This window comes from Haliotis cracherodii, unplaced genomic scaffold, assembly GCF_022045235.1.
Source record: "Haliotis cracherodii isolate W230 unplaced genomic scaffold, xgHalCrac1.p SCAF_3, whole genome shotgun sequence".
Lineage (NCBI taxonomy): Eukaryota > Metazoa > Mollusca > Gastropoda > Lepetellida > Haliotidae > Haliotis > Haliotis cracherodii.
In genome coordinates, this window is record NW_027266286.1 from 63,802,328 (window position 1) to 63,824,263 (window position 21,936).

Genomic DNA, 21,936 nt, shown 5'->3' on the forward strand with positions numbered 1-21,936 from the left:
TAATTTACATAATTCATTTATATATTCCTCAGTCAAATAGGCCCTAGGCCCTAATATCACGTTGTCAGGTTTAATTAATTCACTAGTTCCATTGTTTGCAATATTAATTACATGTTAACGTTTACAAAAAAATACTGCAATGTGTATTCTGACATGTTTACAATACGGTCTCTACAAAAGCTTGCTCAAACTGTTGTAATAGTCACAAACAGAACCCGCTAATTAATATTAGCAGTTTGGGGGGGGGGGGGGCACAGTTTGATTACCCGCATAGGTGCAAAGTGTAAAACTCGCCGTGATATTGCTGGAATATTGCTAAAAGCGGCGTAAAACCGTAGTCAGTCACTCACTTTCAGATTCTGTCCCAGGCAGCTGTCACATTAAGTCTGGCTACCCTACATGAAAAGTGTCTTGTTGTTCCACTCAAAAGGTGTCAAATAACAGAACTTTTATATGTAAGCACCACTACATTGTTTGATCAAAGAACTTGGTATGTACGTTAACTGAGTAAGAAATCTGCCCAAACCATGCATCAGTACCATCAACGTTTGGTCTGACTCTAAAACCTGAAGACATGTCCATTCCTCGTGTGTACTGGATTTCAAATCTCCATAAACATCCGTACAAAGAGAGATATATAATAATTGTTGGGTCCGGCAAATGTACCACCAAATCCTTGTCAACGATTAGCCATAATTCTTAATATAACCAAAGTTGGGTTTTTGAGACAAGTGGAATTAACACCATGTGGATTCTCAAAAGGACGTGCTTGACTTTCTACAATCTTAGAAAAGAACCAGGTTCAATTCTCTCAAAACATTTGTTTTTTTCAACGCTGTACACCACCATCCCTTTGGACAAATTTAAGGAAAAACTCCATTCCTTGAAACATGGAGCTTTGTTGCAAAACGTGGTGACCACAGACACAATTACATAGCAAGTGTCATCTGAAGTTTACTGAGAAAATATTTCGGAAATGCTGGACCTCCTCCTGGATAACATCCTGTCAAATTTGGGGGTAAGACATTTAGGCAAGAAGTAGACAAACCCATGGACAACCAACTGTGCTCTCCTTTGCCCTGGTCTGTTTCTCGGAATGCATATGAATCTGAATGTCTGCTCGGATTAGCAGAAACAAGGTAATTTAATTTGGTCAAGAAGTTATATCGTTCAATAACCACCAAATAGCCAATTCCTTTCCACTGATTTACCCACATGAACTAAAAATAAGCTAGACTCTCAGGGCTTCGGTCCTGTCCCACGCTGAAGCAAATGCAACTCGGCGTGTCTCTTTAAGCAAGTCATGTCCTTTGGAGAGGCCTCTGTTCACCGGGCAGTAAATTGGTGCCCGGTAGCACTAGATGATAAAGAGAGTGAGAACCTTCTAGCACCTCATAGACAGCATGGTTTTACCCCAGGGAGATGAGAATGAAATTCAAGAGCACAAAATGTGCATTCCTTGTTCAAAATAATGTGGGGGCACGGGTGGCCCAGTCGTCTAAGGCGCCGCGATTCGCTGTGCAGAGTTGCGTCCCCTGGACACGCCAGAAACCTAGGATTATTGGTTCGAATCCCGGTTGGCCCCGATTATGTTTCTAGGTTTGTCAGCACCATACCCGTGTTCGTGGGTTTCACCGAAGTGGTAAACGTCTCAGACCTGCATCACTTCGGGCTTTCCTCCCTCATTAAGCTGACACGCCGTGATATAACTGGAATAATGTTAAAAGCGGCGTTAAACCCAACTCACTCACTCAAAATAATGTAAACAACAAGATGTTTTCAATACGGTCTCTATAATAGCATGCTCAACCTGTTGTATTAGTCACAAACAGAACCCGCTAATAATCTCTGCGTTACCTACCGATCCCGTTAGTCGCCTTTTACGACAAGCAAAGTCGCCTTTTACGGCAAGCATAGGTTGCTGAAGACCTATTCTACCCCGGATCTTCACGAGTCATTTATGTTATAATTAGTGGTATACACCCTCTGTCCCTGTCTATAATGTATGTGTTCGGACAATGGCGTCAGGTATAAAGCAATCATTGGTTCTCATTTGGCGTTTTCACTTCTTTAGGGTTATTATTTAATCAACGTTTGGGTTATTAATTAATCATTAATCATTGATTTTTAGAATGTCTTACTGCTGTTGGGTAAGATTAAACAGATTAGAGGCGCAGTGCAATATAAACCAATGGATGTTAAGCCATCAAACGTACAGACTAAGGATTGAACACCATAAGAGTGTCTCAGGTTTCTTAATGCTTAATTATGTTGTCGGCATAATTTGTTTCTTCTACAAGTGCTAAACTACATTTCAACAACAAAATATATGAATATTTACACATAAAGCGCATAAATGTGAAGATAAATTTAAATACGTATAGAACATGTCAACACCTTTTTTACAAGGTAACATTTAGATTAATTCAAACGATAGTAGTATATTACACATGGAATTGAAAGACCTCTGCTTATCCACTATATATACCGACATTAATAATTCTATTAACGTAACTCTATTGTTCAAACCGTCTACTATTTCCGACCAACAATTTTAGCCAAACACATGTGGCTGAAACCCGAGGCCATATGAACATGACGTAAAGGCCGATACACTCTCATGCAAAGACTTTATTATTTCATTTTGTTGCTGCCTATGTGTTACTTCATGAAATGAACTTACGATTATTTTTATTCAATGCCATTTCCAAAACCTTCTACAGTCAACTACGGTTATAACGAACTCAAAGGGACTTCTAATTTTAGTTCGTTATAACCGTAGTTCGTTATAAGCATATATACATCATAACTACTGCAAATAGTCGGGACCAAAAAGTAAGTTCGTTATATCCGTCAGTTCGTTATAAGCGTGTTCGTTATAACCGTAGTTTACTGTACTACTGTTACAGCATATAATGTAAAAACGAAAACAAAACAATGAATGAGCAACAAAGCAATATCTTTGGACTTATAAATCATCTTATTGTTGATATAAATGTGTTGAAATTTAAGTCAATTGTTCACCTGATGAAGTACGGGAACATCTGGTACCAGTCAAAATAGGGAATTGCATCGGACATTTTTATCGCGGATCGTAAAAAGGGAGATAACTCTGTCATAGTTATGTTCTCACCTTACCATGGTACACGTATCACTTACAGTTCGCATAACAAACTTTAAGCATAGGTAGTTTGGTGAAATACTTAAAAGATCCTGTTTAAAAAGAATACCATTATTACTAATGACTATTCCTTTACAGAGAGCCCTTTGCTGGTTTGGTTATATTATTTTGAAGAGGAAACGCCAAACTCTCTCTTAGAATTGTTAAGGCACATCGGTATTTGGTATGGATTTGGTACGGATTTGGTACACAGAATATTATAAACTTGCACTCACGAAAGATACATATCACACACGCACATATACGCACAACCTTTTTGCACAGGCACTCATACACACACGAACGCTGGTGCACACAGAACAGAAAGGAAACAACCGAATGCAGACAAATTCGATGAAGCTTCGTAAAATATGAAGTTGTATCTTGTATGAATTCAGCTGCATGTGCGCATTACGGATGTTTCATTCTGATTGGGCCACCAGCGTTGTCGAATATTCATAAGACCATGAGTTCGTGGACGATTATTAAAACGTATACGGTTTCACATGAAGTTTACAGGTGTCGAATCCCCGCTAAAAATCCCAGTAGGTTATCTCCTAGCGCTTGTGATAAGCGGTTGCATGACAACAAAGCACTGCCAATCGTTTGACTCTTTGGGACGTGTGCTTGGCTATTTTGTAATTTAACTTCAAGCTATATCTGATCGATTAGAATTAGTGATGAGATTCACATCCACAGCATAGCACGAAGGTATATCGCCTGGCCCCTCAGCTAAAAGTGCAGGTATCTGCGTCCGTCACTCGACCCGTGAATATGCGGGTATGATGAGATCTTCAGCAACCCTTGCTTGCCATTAAAGGCGACAATGCTTGTCGTAAGAGGCAACTGCTATGCTTGTCTATACTTGCGACTAACGGGATCAGGTGGTCAGGCTCGCTGACTTGGTTGATGCATGTCACCGTATCCCGATTGCGTGGATCGATGCTCATGATGTCAATCACTGGATTGTCTGGTCCAGTCTCTATTATTTACAGACCGCCGTCAAATAGGTGGAATATTGCTGAGTGCGGCGTTAAACAACAAGCAAACAAAAAACACTCATGCCGAGCCGCCCTGTGTCCTGAAAATAGGTCGAGCTTAACCCAAATAATGAAGAGAGCTGTCTTGTTAATACGTCTCTCAGTTTGTCAAGCGTGTACCCTCATTTATAATACGTGTCCTAAACGTATGAATAGGACAATGACAACCACAACCCCAGCCAGTCATTTCTGGTACCTCCTGGCGTCACCTAACCTGATAGCAGGACCATCTCACGTCCACCCACCCCAGACCCAGACATATCTGTTCCTAACACATCCTGTTCCCACCTACCCTGATAGCAGGACCACGTCACGCCCACCCACCCCTGACCCAGACATACATGTTCCTAACACACCCTGTTCCGACCTACCCTGATAGCAGGACCATCTCACGTCCATCCACCCCAGACCCAGACATACATGTTCGTAACACATCCTGTTCCCACCTACCCTGATAGCAGGACCATCTCACGTCCATCCACCCCAGACATATCTGTTTCTTACACATCCTGTTCCCACCTACCCTGATAGCAGCTTTGTCAATGTGGAACTTACGTAAAGAGGACGTCAACACGGGTACGGGCTAGTCACTTGCGACAAAGAGAGACAATTAAAGGGGAAGTAACTCTTGTATGACTATAATTTCGTCAAAGTGTTATGTATACTGCAGTGAGGTGAGGTGAAATGGGGTTTAACGTCGCGTCCAAGATTATTGCGCTTATAAAGCGACGTGCATGCACGTGTGTGTGCGTGCTTGTACTAGTCCGGACTGATGCCGATTTATAGTGCTAGTACACTGAGCTTACTGAGATACCATGCTGCAGTTTAACATGAATACCCCACTCAGACACAGTATACTGACTCCGAGCCGACCAGTCCTTGTATTAGCCCCTTAATGCCAAGCGCCAGACAGGGTAACAACTAGTACCATCTTTTAACGTCTTTTGGTATGACGCGGCCGGGGATCGAACCCCGGGCCTTCCGCTCTCCGGGCGGAGGCCCTACCACTAGGCCACGGAGGCGGTCTCACTGCAGTGAAATATCAAGTCTAATGTTCACTGCCGTGAAATATCAAGTGTTATGGTCGCTGCGATCACTTTTCTCAACTTCAGAAAACTCGGTCTTTCACGCTGAAGTATATAATAAATCATTATTCTGGTTATATTTGGTGTATTTATGGCCTGTTTTACTAAGAGTAACTGAGCTAACCCACTGCAATATAACTGAAATAGATTTTAAAGCGGTGCTAATTTCAACTCACTCACAATAAATACACGAACTGCTGTGTTAAGGAAGAGAGGCCTTGTGTGAGGCCAGATACAGGCAACCGGGTTATTGCATGGGTTCTTTAAACATCGTTAACCCAGTCAACCGGAGAGCTCGTAGTGATTGAGGAAGTCAGTGTATTACTGGCTTGTATTACTAGGTGAATCAAATCAAGAATCTTCAAAAGGACGAAGCTCATAAAACCATTTGACGGGCAGATATAATTAGGGAAGTGTTGATGCGATGTTGAAAGTTTCCATTCATTCACAGGCCACACAACACCTTGTCCGGCGTGACATCTTTTAATACTGTGACATCTTGTTATATCGTGACACGTTTGTGACATATCGAGACTTTGATGAATTTGTTCGATTGAGGGCACACTTTTGAACACCGTACAGATCACAAAATATGTATAAGTTAAAAATTAAAGGTTATCAACACGGTCATCACATTCAGCTGTCAAGGTACTTACAATGAAAGACATTTCAGAGCCAAATGCATCTTTCCTCAAAGATATTTGAATGAAATAAAAGCGACAAAATACATTTCCGTAATCATAAGAGCTATCTGCTATAAACAGAGAACGATTCCGACCATATCATAAGCAGGTGTACTATTAAACAATTATGATTCCAGGTGTTCACGAAAAGGTCTGCGTATCCTGATCGAGCGGGGGCGCACAAACACATGCAAAGGCAAGTCTAGGAACATGTTCTGAACATAAACCAATGTGTACAGTACCTTGTGGATAAAACGAATGTTCAAGTACTTCCTAGAAATGTAGCGATTCTATCTAAGAGTGTTCTGTTTATTCTCAGTAATGCTGTTCTCGTAATGTCAATGGTCACGACGTGAAGGGTTAACAGTTTTTTAACATCAAGGATGTGGCGATCATAGTCCGCTTAGACCCCTCAGTGGGCACAGTCTCATGTAGCTGAAGTGACTTCTTGGGATACTTCTCGTTCATAGCTGCAAAGAGTTGCACTTGATTGTGAGACGATGCAGGTCGTTGGCGCGTACAGTACCCATGTTCATCTCCTGGATTTTCAATGGAGTTGTACCCAAGAAGATCCGTATTAGACTTGACCTTCAGTAACCCGTGCATGTCGTAAGAGGCGACTAACTGGATCGCATGGTCAGGCTTGCTGACTTGGTTGATTCATGACAGTGTCTCCAAATTGCGTAGATCGATGCTGATGATGTCAGTCAGTGGATTGTCTGGCACCGAGTCGAATATAACAGACCGATGTCATATAGCTGAAATATTGCTCATAGCGGCGTTAAAAGCAAACAGACAAACAAGAGGGTTGAGGTCAGAACTTTTTGTACCCGGATGTTCCGGTTGTCTAAGGCACTGCTGCAATCGCCATGCATCCCTCATGCGCGCCGGAAACCTTTGATTTGGGGTTCGAATTCCCCATTCGCCTCGATTATGCTTTTAGGTTGTCAGCACCATACCCGAATTCGTGGGTTTCACCAAAGTGGTAAATGTCTCAGACCTGCATCACTTCAAGAACTTCCACTTCAAGCTGACCCGCCGTGATATAACTGAAATACTGATTAAAGTCGCTCCAGAATAACAACATGTGCTGCCGATTCCTTCGCAAACGCTCATTCTCTCACATTACAAATACGTGGCATTGGAGAACTGGTCATATCAGATGTGTATCTTTAAACTTCGTTCCACACTCCAGATTGACCCAACAGATCCATGCTAACAGCGACACCCAAACCTTCATGTATTGCTTAATGACGTGTGAAGCTAAATGATAACAGTTAAATCACTGTTTCTTGTCTTGTAATTCCAATTTTATGAAACGCATTCATTTATTCATACGAGTCTCCTTTGTCCATTGAACATTTTATTATTTCTTGAGAAGGAATTCTTTATAATTGTCAGGACTCGGGGGAACAGCGTAATGCTTTTAGTCCGTATGCGTCAAGCAATGAGAGACTGCATAGCATAGTAAAATGTGGATCTCATATTAAACATTACTGGGCGGAATGCCTCCAAATACTATAAAAAGAATGCGACATTTTATTCACAGCACAAATTGTTCGAGTATGACAAATCGATTTGATAGTTAGTTCATGCCTTCGGCACTTAAAGGGAAAATCGCCAGCGAAAACGTGACAGCGGAGATTTTTGCGCTTAATGGAAGTGAAATGTAACCAACGGTGATCATTATCAAAGGAGAATCGGCTCGCGAATTATTTTATAGGCTTTATGATAGTTACCGCGTTCCATACTACCATTATTGAAAATCTAGACAGAAACACCTCACGTTTATGACAGAAATGTTCAAATTATCTCTGCAAATTCAAATCTAACCCCTCGTGACCCTCGTGTAGTTGTGTTGCCCTGAGCATATGCCTGTTCCACAAAGCGGTCTTATCACTAAGACACCCGAGAAGATCCGGGTAAAAATAGGTCTTAAGCAACCCATGCTTGTTGTAAGAAACAACTATTCTTGCCGTAAGAGTCGACAAACGGGATCTGGTGGTCAGGCTCGCTGACTTGGTTGAAGGATGACACTGTATCCCAATTATGCATGATCAATGCTCATAATGTCAATCACTGGAATGTCTGGTCCCGTTTCGATTATCAACAGACCGCCGTCATATATCTGTAAAAGCGATGAGCGCGACGTTAAACAACAAAGAAACAAACAAACGTAGCACTAGGGCAATCTTAAACTTCTACACATAGAGGACTAGACTAACATATAGTCTCTGAAATGAACATATCGTACAGAAAAAAACAGTTGTTCAGTTATCTTAATAAAAATCTAATAAAAAGGGAGCCCAGTGATTCTCTTCATTTTCAGATACTGCAGTAAATCTAGACTTGCCAAAAATTATAGACTTGCATGGGCTGTAGTTGATATAAATGTATCAGGGTCTGTAAGACAGACTAATAGAGGACCTGCTTCATTACAGGCATTCCACCTCGATAACGTTGACATGTCGGGATACAACTGAAATACCCGTGAGAGTAGCGCCGAGATCGCTCATTCCTATTCTATTTGCACAGATTCACAATATATACCCCTATCGCTGAGATCCCTCTGTATAAATTATACATATTATAAAATTAAATACTATAGGTGCCACCCAACAGGGTGCAACCGCGACTCTTGTATGAACCATTGGTCTGTCCGGCCCACATTGAAGAATGCACAACTCCCCGTGATATAGCTGGATTATTGCTAACTGCAGCGTAAAACAACATACAAACATCCTAAAAATAACAATTTAAAATTGTTGTATTGCTTTGCATTATTTAGCATCAATAGAATACCAATTACTAGAATGAAGTTCAAGGCTTTCTATTTTCGACAATTACCTTTGATGTAAATTAAAACCACCACAGGTTTTCTCCCATTTTACCCACTGGATCCTATATGACAACAGATAATACGTGAAGGTTCTTCAAGTGCCACGATGTTCTATTAGCTTGCAATCGTTTTAAATAAGTGACGGAACATAAAAGAAAGTCTTTCTTTGACAATTCATCGCCACAGAAACGGGCGGATAATAAGTTATTTAAATGCAAGTCTCTGATTAACTGAGGTAACACGAACATTGCATTTGAGAAGTTTTGCGATTGGATATCAAGTTACTGTGCATTTTAATAATATGAAAAACTTCTGTCCCATGGTTTCGTTTATAAGTGTTCTGGACAAGAAATCAATAGTTCTGTTGTCGAGAACAAAACATTCAGTGAGCTGCAACACCTGTCCAATTTGAACGCAAAAGAAGAAGAAAGTAAATTATTCGAAACGCAACATGCTTTACGAACAGATTAACAAAAACAGGACAAAAATGTGGGTAAACGATACAAATGATGGTTACAGTCAATGTTTATAAGTAATAAATCCGACAACTGATCCATCAGTTCCTTACTTCCAAAGAAACACTTCCATCATAGAACACAATACGGAGACCAGCTGGATTATAGTTTTAGAAACCTATAATTTGTTGAATTACAAAGGACAAGGACACATTTATATCGGTATTTGTTTTGTCACGAGGGAGTACAGCCATTAAATGGATTCTTCAACGTACCAATCTTCATGACGTATTTCACAAGATGTCTGTATTTTATGATCCCAGTCAGATCTGTTATTCTGTTTCACCAACCCATGTCCTCATTGCCCATTCCCGTTAAAATTAATATTAGGTCCCTTAAATACAGATGTCCCTTTTTAGCTCCAGCTTTAAACATGACATTCTTCTGCAGGCCATATATACCTACATGGCTACACTCAGAACAATTCATAGTGAGACGATACGCTTCTCCTTAATGTGCCAAGAAAGGACACTCTGTTTCAGTGATTTTGCGTCGTATTTCCGCTTACCTATAAGGGACGCCTCCGTGGTCTTGTGTCCGTTAAAAGACGTACCACTTGTTACTTTGCCTTGCGTTCGGCATAAAGAGGCTGAAACAAGGACTGATCGGCTCGGAGTAAAATCGGCATTAGGCCGGACCAGTACAATTAGCCACACGCCCGCACGCGTATATACCAATGTCTATGCAAGTCGCTGAATAAGTGCAATAATCTTGAACGCGACGTTTAACCCCTTTTCAGCTCACCTCACCTCAGCTTACTTTTAAGAGCGTTGCAGCAATGTTACAGTTAGTCTCCCCTACGATTCAATTCAAGGCAACAAGGTTCAATCTTGGCGTTGCCTGTCCTGCTTTTGATATTGATAGCATAAATACCTCACTCACTCGCACACTAACTCACTCACTCATGAATATGGGAAATACTGACACTTCACACACATACCCTTTCCCACACACACGCGCACACACAACACGCACGCTTGAGCACACGCACACACCACACGCACGCACGAACACAAACACACAGACACTGTAGGGCACAGTTGCAGAAAACTAGACGAAGTCCAGACACTCTTTACATTCGGTACACGGAAATTAGTTTTTTTTGTCATCAATCACCGCGATGGAGTAAACACACCAAGCATGTAAACACACCAAGTATATAACCACACCAGGCATGTAAACACACCAAGCAAGTAAACACACCAAGCATGTGAAGACGGTGAGCGAGTTAAAAAAGTAAGCGGGTAAACACGGTGAACATGTAAACACAGTGAACGAATAAAATATGTCTATTTTGTGAATGCAGATTTTAACATGCGTTAATTTCAGAACATAAATGTCTTTATTGGAATGGAAAAGGTACACAGGCGTATCTTATTGACGTTAATATTGACAGGGGGTGGCAAGGGGTAACAATGCTTACATGCACATAACATGTGATTATGTATTTAACGTGGAGTTGTGCAAACATATATGGTGTATTCTGCTGCATTCCATACATGTGTTTATACATTGTTTTACCCAAGGGGTAAAACGTACCGGGGCATATATTTCTTATATTTGTATAGTGTGCACTTGCACCCTAAGGCCTCTTAACGGAATGTTAGATGCCAAATTGGACAGCCCTGTCTGCAGCGTGTCAAGATTCGTCTAGTCTACCACTCACTTGTGCTTTGGGTACCAGTTAACTGGACTCCGAGAGATGGTGGTCAATTTAATCTCGACTGTTAAATTAGCGTTTTCTCAGTTTCGACAACAAAACATCATTTTGGCGGAATGTTAGATGCCAAATTGGACAGCCCTGTCTGCAGCGTGTCAAGATTCGTCTAGTCTACCACTCACTTGTGCTTTGGGTACCAGTTAACTGGACTCCGAGAGATGGTGGTCAATTTAATCTCGACTGTTAAATTAGCGTTTTCTCAGTTTCGACAACAAAACATCATTTTATCGTTTATATGTCATGGGGGAGAAAATTTGAACTGAAACTACTTGTACGCTATGGTTTGGTTTACAACGTTGCAAAATGGACGGTACTGAAGCTATTTTTGTTGATTGCTCATCAAATTATATCTTTAGTCATAAATAGAATATAAGACTCTCTTCAACTTTATATAAAGTTTATGTCCCTTGTGAAATAATTTCAAGTTTAACAGTAAACCTCGGGCCAATTGAAAATCATTTCAGTCGGTACATAAAACTGATATTGAATTGATGCTAGTGTAATATCAGATACGTACGTCGTCATAAGGTGTGTGTCAATGGTCATGTTGTTTATGCTCGGGCTTCCAATGTATGCTATTAAAGGTAAAGTAAGACAATGTCAAATTCATCTTTCCTAGGAAAATGAGGTAACTGACTGTAAAAGTCCAGTTTCCAACCCTTGCCGAACCAGGCTTGAATGTCGAGGCTCGATCGTAGCGCCACCAGTGGCGATTACAAGTTAGCCTGCAACCTCGGGGTATCGCGGTACTTGTCATGTACGCTAAACGGAAAAACATGCACTCACTAACCTTTATGTTTATTCGTGTTCTCTGTATCAGATATCATTTATTTTATCAAACAATGCATATTTTACTGATAAAAGTTCATTATTTACATTAGTAGCTCCGATTTAAAGCCGGGCCTCGCGCTCTGTTTGAAAAGGGAGAGAACTCCATCGTATCGCGGTACAGAGAAAAGTTGTGTATGGAGGTCCGAATTGGACAAAAAGAGGACATAATTCTACCAACCACTTGGTATGATCATGCCAGACATCAGTGATTTGTCCAGACAAGTGCAAAGACAGCACAAGTAAAATTCTAAATGTGTTATCAGCAATAGGTATTCAATGCATATTTACCGAAAAGTAAGAGAAAAATATTTTTATAAGTCAACATCAAAATATCAGAAATGATATTTTAAGATTGTTTAAAAATAATTGGATGACAATAATTTGTCACAAAATGGAAAAATGTTAAATGTCAACAATAAATATATAAAAAGCACTCCTAGTATGCCCAAAGTATGTATTTATCTTTTGGTTACTAGTGAAGAACGTACTTCTAAGTTTGGCATTATGGCCCTTATGATCTCCCAATAGATTCTGGGCACAGAGCGGGAAAAAATGTGCGGACTACGTAACTTCCGTTACCCCATTAGTCGCCATGAATATGCAGATGATCTAGTTCAGGTCGATAGAGAAAGTTTACTTGGGGAAATGCGGGTTATATCGTTGGCCATTGATAGATGGGGGTAAGGCAATATTACAACAGATGCCAGAAATATGTATCAACGGATTAATAACTCCTTACTTACAGCAGACGGAACATTCCGAGGAAATTGAAATTGTTTACGAAGTGAGCACTTCCTGGCTACTGATTTGCATTAATAGACAGCCGCTAAGAGGCGTGTCCCGCGTGAACTATCGGAAATCACAAATGCCGCGATACGATGAATGCCGCGGTACCATGGGGTCCGAGTATACGTCTCTTCTATGTCTCTCCTACTGACCAATCAGATTTCATCTCTCATATCACTTGCCTTTCAAACAAAATGGCGGCGCCCAGTTAAAACTATCTGATCGATAATCAAGGTCTTTTTGTATTAAAATAGGTCATACCTCGCAAAGTACATCAAATCACTTGTGCACCTTGATTAAAAACATGAAACGATTTGGAAAACATGTGTTCACGCCCAGTTTACAGTACACATGCTCTGCAAATCCTGCAATCGACCAAAATCTGCTCGGCAGTCGCCATGTTGTTTATGAACCGAGTGTCGATTTCGGTATAAGAATTTGATTGGACTATGCATACATTCGTTAGTCCAGCCAACATATAACTCACTATTTCCAGCCAAGTTCGACAAGGGTGGAAACTGTACCTTTATAGTCAGTTAACTCCCTTGCCTCAACAAGATGTGTCAAATTTGACGAACATTACTGGCGTGATTATCTATACAATAATATCGTCACTGGACATTGTCCAATGATAACATATTTTTTTAATGTTGTTTTCAAAACTTTGCCTCGTTGCTGCATGCGGGATATTGAAGAAAGAATGGTTTTCCCGGAGTGAAGCCAGCGATCAATAGTTATGTCACGCGGTCATCTGTGATAGGTTATTTTTAATACATGAACAATACAACAGCGCGTCTCTGATTTAGTCCCATTAAGTTCAGTCAATGTTATTTTGACGAGAAATTGCTTGTAATTCCAAGAACTTTATTTTGATTTCCTGCCTTTCTCGCGGCAGTCGTTTGGACTAGATGTGTCCTGTTTTCAGTTGCTATTAAGATCTTAAACCTCGTTTAAGATACGTGTGAAATTATAGATTATGTTGTATTCCCTGTAAACACAACGGCGTGACTCTTTGTTATTGCGTCAAATTATCAAGGGTTTCAATATTGAAATTTCTTGTTATAGTACAATGTAACCCTATAAATATACAAAAAAACCGAGGCCACGACCCAAATGGAGTGAACTTACATGGGCTGATGAGTGACACTTCAAATATGTATATGAAAGAGGTAACAAGCACATTTTTATAAGCTGTTTATTTCTTAATGTATTTACTGCTGCTGGCAAACATTTCCTTTACCATATATACTCAGAGTATTTTTAAATTGACAATGATCCCCTGTGAGAGGGAAAATACACTGATTGAAAATCTAAACTTGCTTCACTGGGGGCTATAGCACCACAGTAAGAGCTGGTCGGAAGGTAAAATAGAATGCTTCATGGACTGTAAAACAAATGATTCGTTGGTTTGTTGTTTAACGCCGCACTCAGCAATATTCAAGCTATATGACGGCGGTCTGTAAATAATCGAGTCTGGACCAAACAATCCAGTGATTAATATCATGAGCATCGATCCACGCAATTGGGATCGATGACATGCATCAACCACGTCAGCGAGCCTGACCACCCGGTGCCGTTAGTCGCCTTTTACGACAAGCAGAGTCACCTTTTACGGCAAGCATGGGTTGCTGAAGACCTATTCTACCCCGGAATCTTGACGAGTCGTAAGACAAACGAATGACCACTGTACAATTAAAGGTAGCGTGTATATTAAACGTCTATCTTGACTGTATATGTTGACTGATGATCCTCCGAGTAGATATGGAACGCTGATGTTAATGTTGGTGCATGACTTTTGGTGATGACTTTCTGGTAAAAACAAGAGATTGAGCGGTGATATGTTCAAACAGGCCCGTGAAGATCCGGGGTAGAACAGGTCTTCAGCAACCCATGCTTGCCGTAAAAGGCGTCTATGCTTGTCGTAAAAGGCAACTGACGGGAACGGGTGGTCAGGCTCGCTGACTTGATGGATGCATGTCATCGATCCAAATTGCGCGGATCGATGCACATGATATTAATCATTGGAGTGTCTGGTCCAGACTCGATTATTTACAGACCGCCGTCATATAGGTGAAATATTGCTGAGTGCGGCGTTAAACAATAAACAACGAACAAACAAACAAACGATACACATTCACGACAACATAGTCGGAACATGGATTAGGTTAACTGAGGAAACTGGGGCTGCTCGTGTAAAGACAACGGTAACCGTATAAGTTTGTCAGGATCACATATGAAAAATAAAGTATTTAGTCATGTCGGTTTCGTGTTATATAATCATGTGTAACCGACCTGACAATTATTTACAGAGGACCACAAATAATTACCAAATCGAATCAGGATTACCTATAATCGGATTATCACAAAGGATTACAGTAGTTCAGGAACATTAATGACGAAACAGTGAGATCGAAAAGTATAAGATCTGTAAATAACCGCGTCTAGGCCAAGACATGCAGCAACCAAGTCAGCGACCTTGACCATCCGATCCCGTTAGTCACCTTTCACGAAAAACATCGTCTGTGAAGACGAATTCTAACCCAGATCTTCACGGGGAGAAAATGCTTTGGTGCTGGCTCTAATCGTAAGGTGTACATTTTTTGGTAGTAACCTGATTCATCAGCTGTCAAGGAAGCCTCGGGCTCCTATCTAGCCCCGGACGGTCATGTTACCCTCAACAAATCATTCACTAATTCCGTTACTGGTGAACATGAAGTTGCGGGCATGTTGGACCAGATCGATGAACATTTACATTGTACACGACATGCAAACTAAACCTCATCACTGACACTGTCCGATTCATTTAATCATAGACCCTTGAAGATGCGGGGTAGACTAAGGTCTTCAGCAACCCATGCTTGCCGTAAAAGGCGACTATGCTTGTCGTAAGAGACGACTAACGGGATCGGGTGGTCAGGCTCGCTGACTTGGTTAATGCACGTCATCGTATCCCAATTGCGTGGATCGATGTTCATCACATCAATCACTGGATTGTCTAGTCCAGAACCGATTATTTACAGACCGCCTTCATATAGCTGGAATATTGCTGAGTGTGGCGTTAAACAACAAAAAAACAAATCATTGTATAATATCAAGATCAACTGAAGTGAAGGTATACTAGTTAAATGCTCGTTTATATGAACTACTGTGCATAGGTATGTGGACATATGCACTCTGTGTAAATAAGCTATAGTATAGAGATTATGTGGCCCTTATTGAACGTACATTGATCTGGGACAGTCGAGGTGGTGAGGTGAAATGGGGTTTGACGTCGCGTCCAAGATTATTGTACTTATATCGCGACATGCATGCACGTGTGTGGGGGGGTGCTTGTACTAGTCCGGACTGATGCCGATTTATAGTGATAGCTCACTGAGATACCATGCCGCAGTTTAACATGAATACCCCACTCAGACACAGTATACGAACTCCGAGCCGACCAGTCATTGTTTTAGCCCCTTAATACCGAGCGCCAGACAGGGTAACAACAAGTACCATCTTTTAACGTTTTTTTGCTTGACGCGGCCGGGGATCGAAACCCGGACCTTCCGCTCTCCGGGCGGAGGCTCTACCATTAGACCATGGAGGCGGTCTTCGGGCAGTCGAACAGGCAAGAAGCATGTAGATAAAGTCAACGATATTTATATAGGTTACTGAACGAGTCCCGTTAGATATCAATTTTATTACAACGAGTGTATTTCAAAACGTATCTAAACGAGCGAAAGCGGGAATATATATTTGTTTGCAAAACGACAATATTGTCGAAATGGTGGTGCACATGTCAATGCATGTAACTGCCACATGACTGCGAATATTGGAATTATGTTGTATCCGTAGATTTTTCAAGCTAACTGAAATGCGTGAAATATTTCATTTGAATGAATGCAAACCCCTGACACAACTAATACCTACAGGGATACGAGTGACCAAATGGTTGTATCCCTTGGTCGTACCAGGATCTGCTGTGTGTGTTCAGATCGCAGATTCCCTCCAATTAGGGTCCTTGCTCTGTCCGGCGTACTATTCCCCTGTTTTTGCGTTTCATTTAAGGCAAACATGACATAACCCTAAGCCAGGTACACATGTATCATTACTCTTATAACCACATGTAAAATGTCTTAACTGATAACAAAAGCCTTTAACCAAACTAATGACTAAATGTAAATCTTGGCGCAACTGGAACACTCTTGATTTTCCACATTCCGCGCTCCCGTCCCCTACTGCGGTAACGAGGTAAGTCAGTACACAAATAATTAGGACCTCGCATCCTTACGTTTTAAGCACGCCATTCTAATGTTACAGGATAAACTGGCCTTTTCAACCAAGAAGACCGTTCAACCTTGACACTTGTGATAAAATGGCTGTACAAAGAACCAGTGAGGGCGGAATCGCTTTGCACCTAAACTGTGTACAGGACGTGGTTTGTTTGTCCCACTCACAGGGTGCAATGATAGATTTTTATGAAACCATTTGAAGACATGTAATCAATGTTGCCGAAACTGCAATGGTTTGCCAAAGAGGCATGTTGCTGTGTGCTCCATATTCACAGATTTTAGAAATGAAGTAAATCCGACAAACCTAGCTAGAAATATAATCGAGTGGAACCGGGATTCGAACATTTTCATTGTATACGACGCGCAAACTAAACTTCATCACTGACTCTTTCCGATTCATTCTATAACAGACCCGTGAAGATCCGGGGTAGAATAGGTCTTCGGCAACCCATGCTTGCCGTAAAAGGCGACTATGCTTGTCGTTAAAGGCGACTAACGGGATCGGGAGGTTAGGCTCGCTGATTTGGTTGAGGCTTGTCATCGTATCAAAATTACGTGGATTGATGCTCAGGATATCAATCACTGGATTGTCTGGTCTAGACTCTATTATTTACAGACCGCCGTCATATAGCTGGAATATTGCTGATTGTGGCGTTAAACATCAAACAAACAAACAACTGTTGCAGGAATGAGTCATAGTAAAATAGACAAAATCTAATTTAAAAACAGTTCTTTCAATTTTGGATTACGTAAAAGATTTAATACAAACTCGATTATTTGTTCCTCAGTTGAATTATGCTGCCGTCGTACAAAAACCGATATTTTGCTGATGCGACGTTGAATAATGAGTCACTCACTCACTCACCCGTTTGGATATGGAATAATCTACCTGTTCAAATGAACAATAATCGAAGATTTTCCTATTTCCAGGGAGCGAAAGGTAATTAATCCTATTTTTTTCTCTTTATCAGTTGAAAATGTTGTTTTATCCATTCTGAAATATGAAAGGTAACGGTTTCATTAATCCCACTTTGTAGGTTTCCTTTGTGTGATAGAAAGTATTGACTTGTTGTTTTACCTTGATGGTGTCAAAGCCCAAGGGATTTGATCTGCAAATGAGAGGCCAGATGTAGCGTGTTAAAAATGCTTCACATCTTTATTGCGCCATCACTTTGCAATTAACATCAGCGCACGTGTTGCACGCAGAGCACGTGGAGGAATCCCAACCATTTATCGCTATCCCACGGCCAGACTCACAGTTGCGTCAGAGCGGATGGACGAGGGACGGCGAACATGTGTAGGTGAGACAAACTTGAAACAAACGCCAAAATGTTCAATTATCAATCACATCATAAGGCTTGCTGCTCATTTCGAACAAAACGTATCTACAAAAAATTTCATAGGTGTCGCAAAACGTTTGACAATAGCAAGGCCGTAGTTAACTTTTTTTGACAGGGGGGCCAAATAATATTCATTCCTTATTCAAGTTAACTTTCACAAGGAAAAATGTTTTCTATAAAAAATCCAGGGGGGCAACCGGCTGGCTACGGCACTGCAATACGCTATATTAATATTCATGCGACAATTCATTACACAAGACATACGACATTAAATGTCGGCTGTCTCGCTTTATAACAAATCGCATACCCCACAGCACTGATGGATGGTTAACGTGCAGCCACTGGTTGTCCAATGTATATGCTGGTTCCTGCGATAGAGATGCAAAATTTCTGACGTCGGCGAATCTTATGACCGATATTGTTCAGGGTCATAACCAGTCCAGTCGAACCCCGTTATCTCGAATGTACCGATATATCGAAACTATTCTCCGGTCACGACCGCCTCACCATATTAATACGTATACATTTGCCCGCTTATCTCGAATCCGTTATAAAACTACATGGCGCATCTCAACGTTGGACTCAGACTTGGTTCCCAGCTTTGACTTTGCAATATAATTTTGTACCTTTATCTCGAGGTTGGCCTCGAGAGAATGAGAATATGCCACAATAATAGTTTTGTGAAGCGCAAGTAAGAAGTACACAGCGGTTTGTAATTCGCCGGAGGGGGGAGGGGGGGGGGGGGGGGGGGGGGGGGGGGGGGGGGGGGGGGGGTGGGGGGGGGGGGGGGTACGACTAAGGCTAAGGCGCCGCGTTTCGTTGTGAAGAGTTGCGTCCCTATGATTGTGGGTTCGAGTCCCAGTTCGCCCCGATTATGTTTCTAGGTTTGTCAGCACCATACCCGTGCTCGTGGGTTGACCGAAGTGGTAAACGTCTGTGACCTGCATCACTTCGGGCTGTCCTCCCACACGCCGTGATATAACTAGAATACTGTTAAAAACGGCGTTAAACCTCACTGTCACTCACCCACTCACTCACTCACTCTCACAAATTCGTCTAGATACTGGTATATCTGGTTCCAGTCCTCACACAATTATTAAACGCCACTGCAAAAGTACAGTGCTATTTAAACGTTTCAACCGATTATGTACTTTTAATCAAATTGTAGTGCAAACAATGTGTTTTCAATGAATTTCATTTACTACTTCCATATGAATACTGTATTGTGAAATTAGAATAATATATTGAAAGGTACAATGCAGTACCGGCAATACATCAATCTGAGGCAAAGGTAGGTAGCAAAGGTACTATAAGTCCCCATGGTCCCTAGTATGGTGATCTACCTTCAGTTGCTGGCGATCTATAGCCCGTTTTTACAACGTATTGTTCTTGTTAGTAATAGCTTTTTATGGTCACATACTAATTTTAAAAATTGATATCTGTGATAAGTCTAGTAATTTTACTGTCCTTTGCTGACAGATTTTATGTAGTCTAAATTAATGTTTTTTAATGTATAAATTGCTTTAGTCACGATATGGCTAAAATATTGCCGATGTGACTTTAAATATTAACTCACTAACTCACTCATATAATCTGGAAATGTTGATGTTGTACAGACCTTGTTGATCGTGATGTACATTTATTTTTCAACGTCTTATACCCCGTTCACATGCGTCTCTATACATGTGTGTATATGTGTGCATACGTGAGTATACTTGTCATCTGAACGCGTTTACTCATATGTGTATATTTACACCAGGAGCAAATTTGCATCTTGTCCGGAGCAGGTGCAAATGTAATGTAAATTTGCGCTGTGTGTATATGTTGCAATGTGAACGTGTATGTCAATGTAAGAGGATTCCGATGATATAATTAATATCTGATCTTTTGCTAACACCAAACAAATTGTCAACAGTTGCCAACTTTTATGCGTATATACAGAGTTGAGCGGACGGTCTATTCTTTTGGTTTCGAGGAGTCAAAATTAAATCAAACACATGTTGCTTCACGCGAAATTTTCGGTGAAGTAACTCTCTTCTCATTCAACTTTGATTGGAAAACCTTTTTTGTGTTGAAAGTCGTGAGCAGACTGACGAATATGTGTGCCTTACACAATTTACATACTTTATTCATACACCTAAGATGCTTTTCATGTGAACGCATAGTAAATTTACATGTACACACGTATGTATAGTTACATATGTGTATAAATACTTACGTTAGTAAATGTTGTGCATGTGAACGGGGTCTTATACCCTGTTCACATGCACCTCTATACATACGTGTATATATTTGCACACTTGTGTTGATATACATACGTGAGTATACTTGTTATATTTACACCAGGAGTCAATTTGCTCTTATCTGGAGCAGATGCAAATGTAAATGTACACAATAGCATATTTGCGCTGGATGTACATGTTGCCATTGGAGTGAGTGGGTGAGTTATTAACTCATATGTAAAGTCACATCGGCAATTTTTCAGCCATATCGTGACTTGAACAAGTCATAGCATATATAAAAAACTGTCGTCAAAGGACAGTACAACAACTAGCAATATATCACAGTGTTGTCATGGACAGGGTTTACGCCAGTGACAAAGGAAAATCTAATTAATATATCTGTTGATTTGCCAACACCAAACAAATCGGCCACACTTGTCTATTCTGAAGTTGACGCTGTTCAGTACACAGCAATGCCGACTTTAATGCGCACATTCAGAGGTGGGTGGAGAGTGTTTCCTTTGGGTTTCAAGGAGTGCAAAAATTATGTAGAGATTAAATCAAACACATTTTGCTTCATGTGAAGATTTCTGTGACGTAACTCTATTCTGATTTGACTTTTTTGGAAAACAACCTTTTCGTGTTGAACTTCGTGAAAAGACTGATGAATGTGTGCCTTACACCATTTACATACTTCATTTACACACATTAATTAATTTTCATGTGAACGCATAGTAAATTTACATATACACATGTGCAAAATTACTTATGTCAGTAAATGTTGTGCATGTGAACGGGGTATTACTTGTGAGTATCAGTTATTGCACTCATGGACCGATAGCCTGCAGTACATTATGGACAACAGACTTAAGCTCGGAATATTTATTGGACCCGTGATCTCCAGCAACCCATTCTTGTAAGAGGCGACTAGCGGGATCGGGATGTCAGACTAGCTGACTTGGTTGATGCATGTCATAGATCCCAATTGCGTGCTCATGATGTCAATCACTGGATTGTCTGGTTCAGACTCGATTATTTGCAGACCGCCGTCATATAGCTGGAACATTGCTGAGTGCGGCATAAAACAACAAACCAACCATCGACATAATTGAGTAAAGCAATTCTTTCCAAATCTGTCTAATATATCCACAGTTTTGGTTAGTTCCATTTACATATGGGTGTGGACCATATTAAGCCTACTTCATTATCTGACTACTGAGACATCCGACTAGTAACAGTTAACCCGTCGAACGAATTGTAACAATAAGTTATTAAAAAATGGAATAGCGTGATATTGAAGGTTTTGTCGTTTTCGTATATGATATAATCATAAATATACTCTCATATGACCATAAGATAAATCTGGTCACGATATGACTGAACTACTGGCAATATGACTTTAAAATGTTAACAAAATTAGTTTGTCACCCGCCTTTGCATC

General features: G+C 40.7%; 1 protein-coding gene across 1 annotated transcript in view; it reads left to right on the top strand.

The window, feature by feature from the left end:
• Positions 1 to 2,018: 2,018 nt before the first annotated feature.
• The window catches only part of LOC139475607 (vitelline envelope sperm lysin receptor-like), a 46,129-nt gene continuing 26,211 nt past the window's right edge, over positions 2,019 to 21,936 (top strand). The window contains exon 1 of the mRNA XM_071258795.1: positions 2,019 to 2,028. Within this exon, the coding sequence (XP_071114896.1) occupies positions 2,019 to 2,028 (10 nt within the window). The remainder of the gene's footprint in view (positions 2,029 to 21,936) is intronic.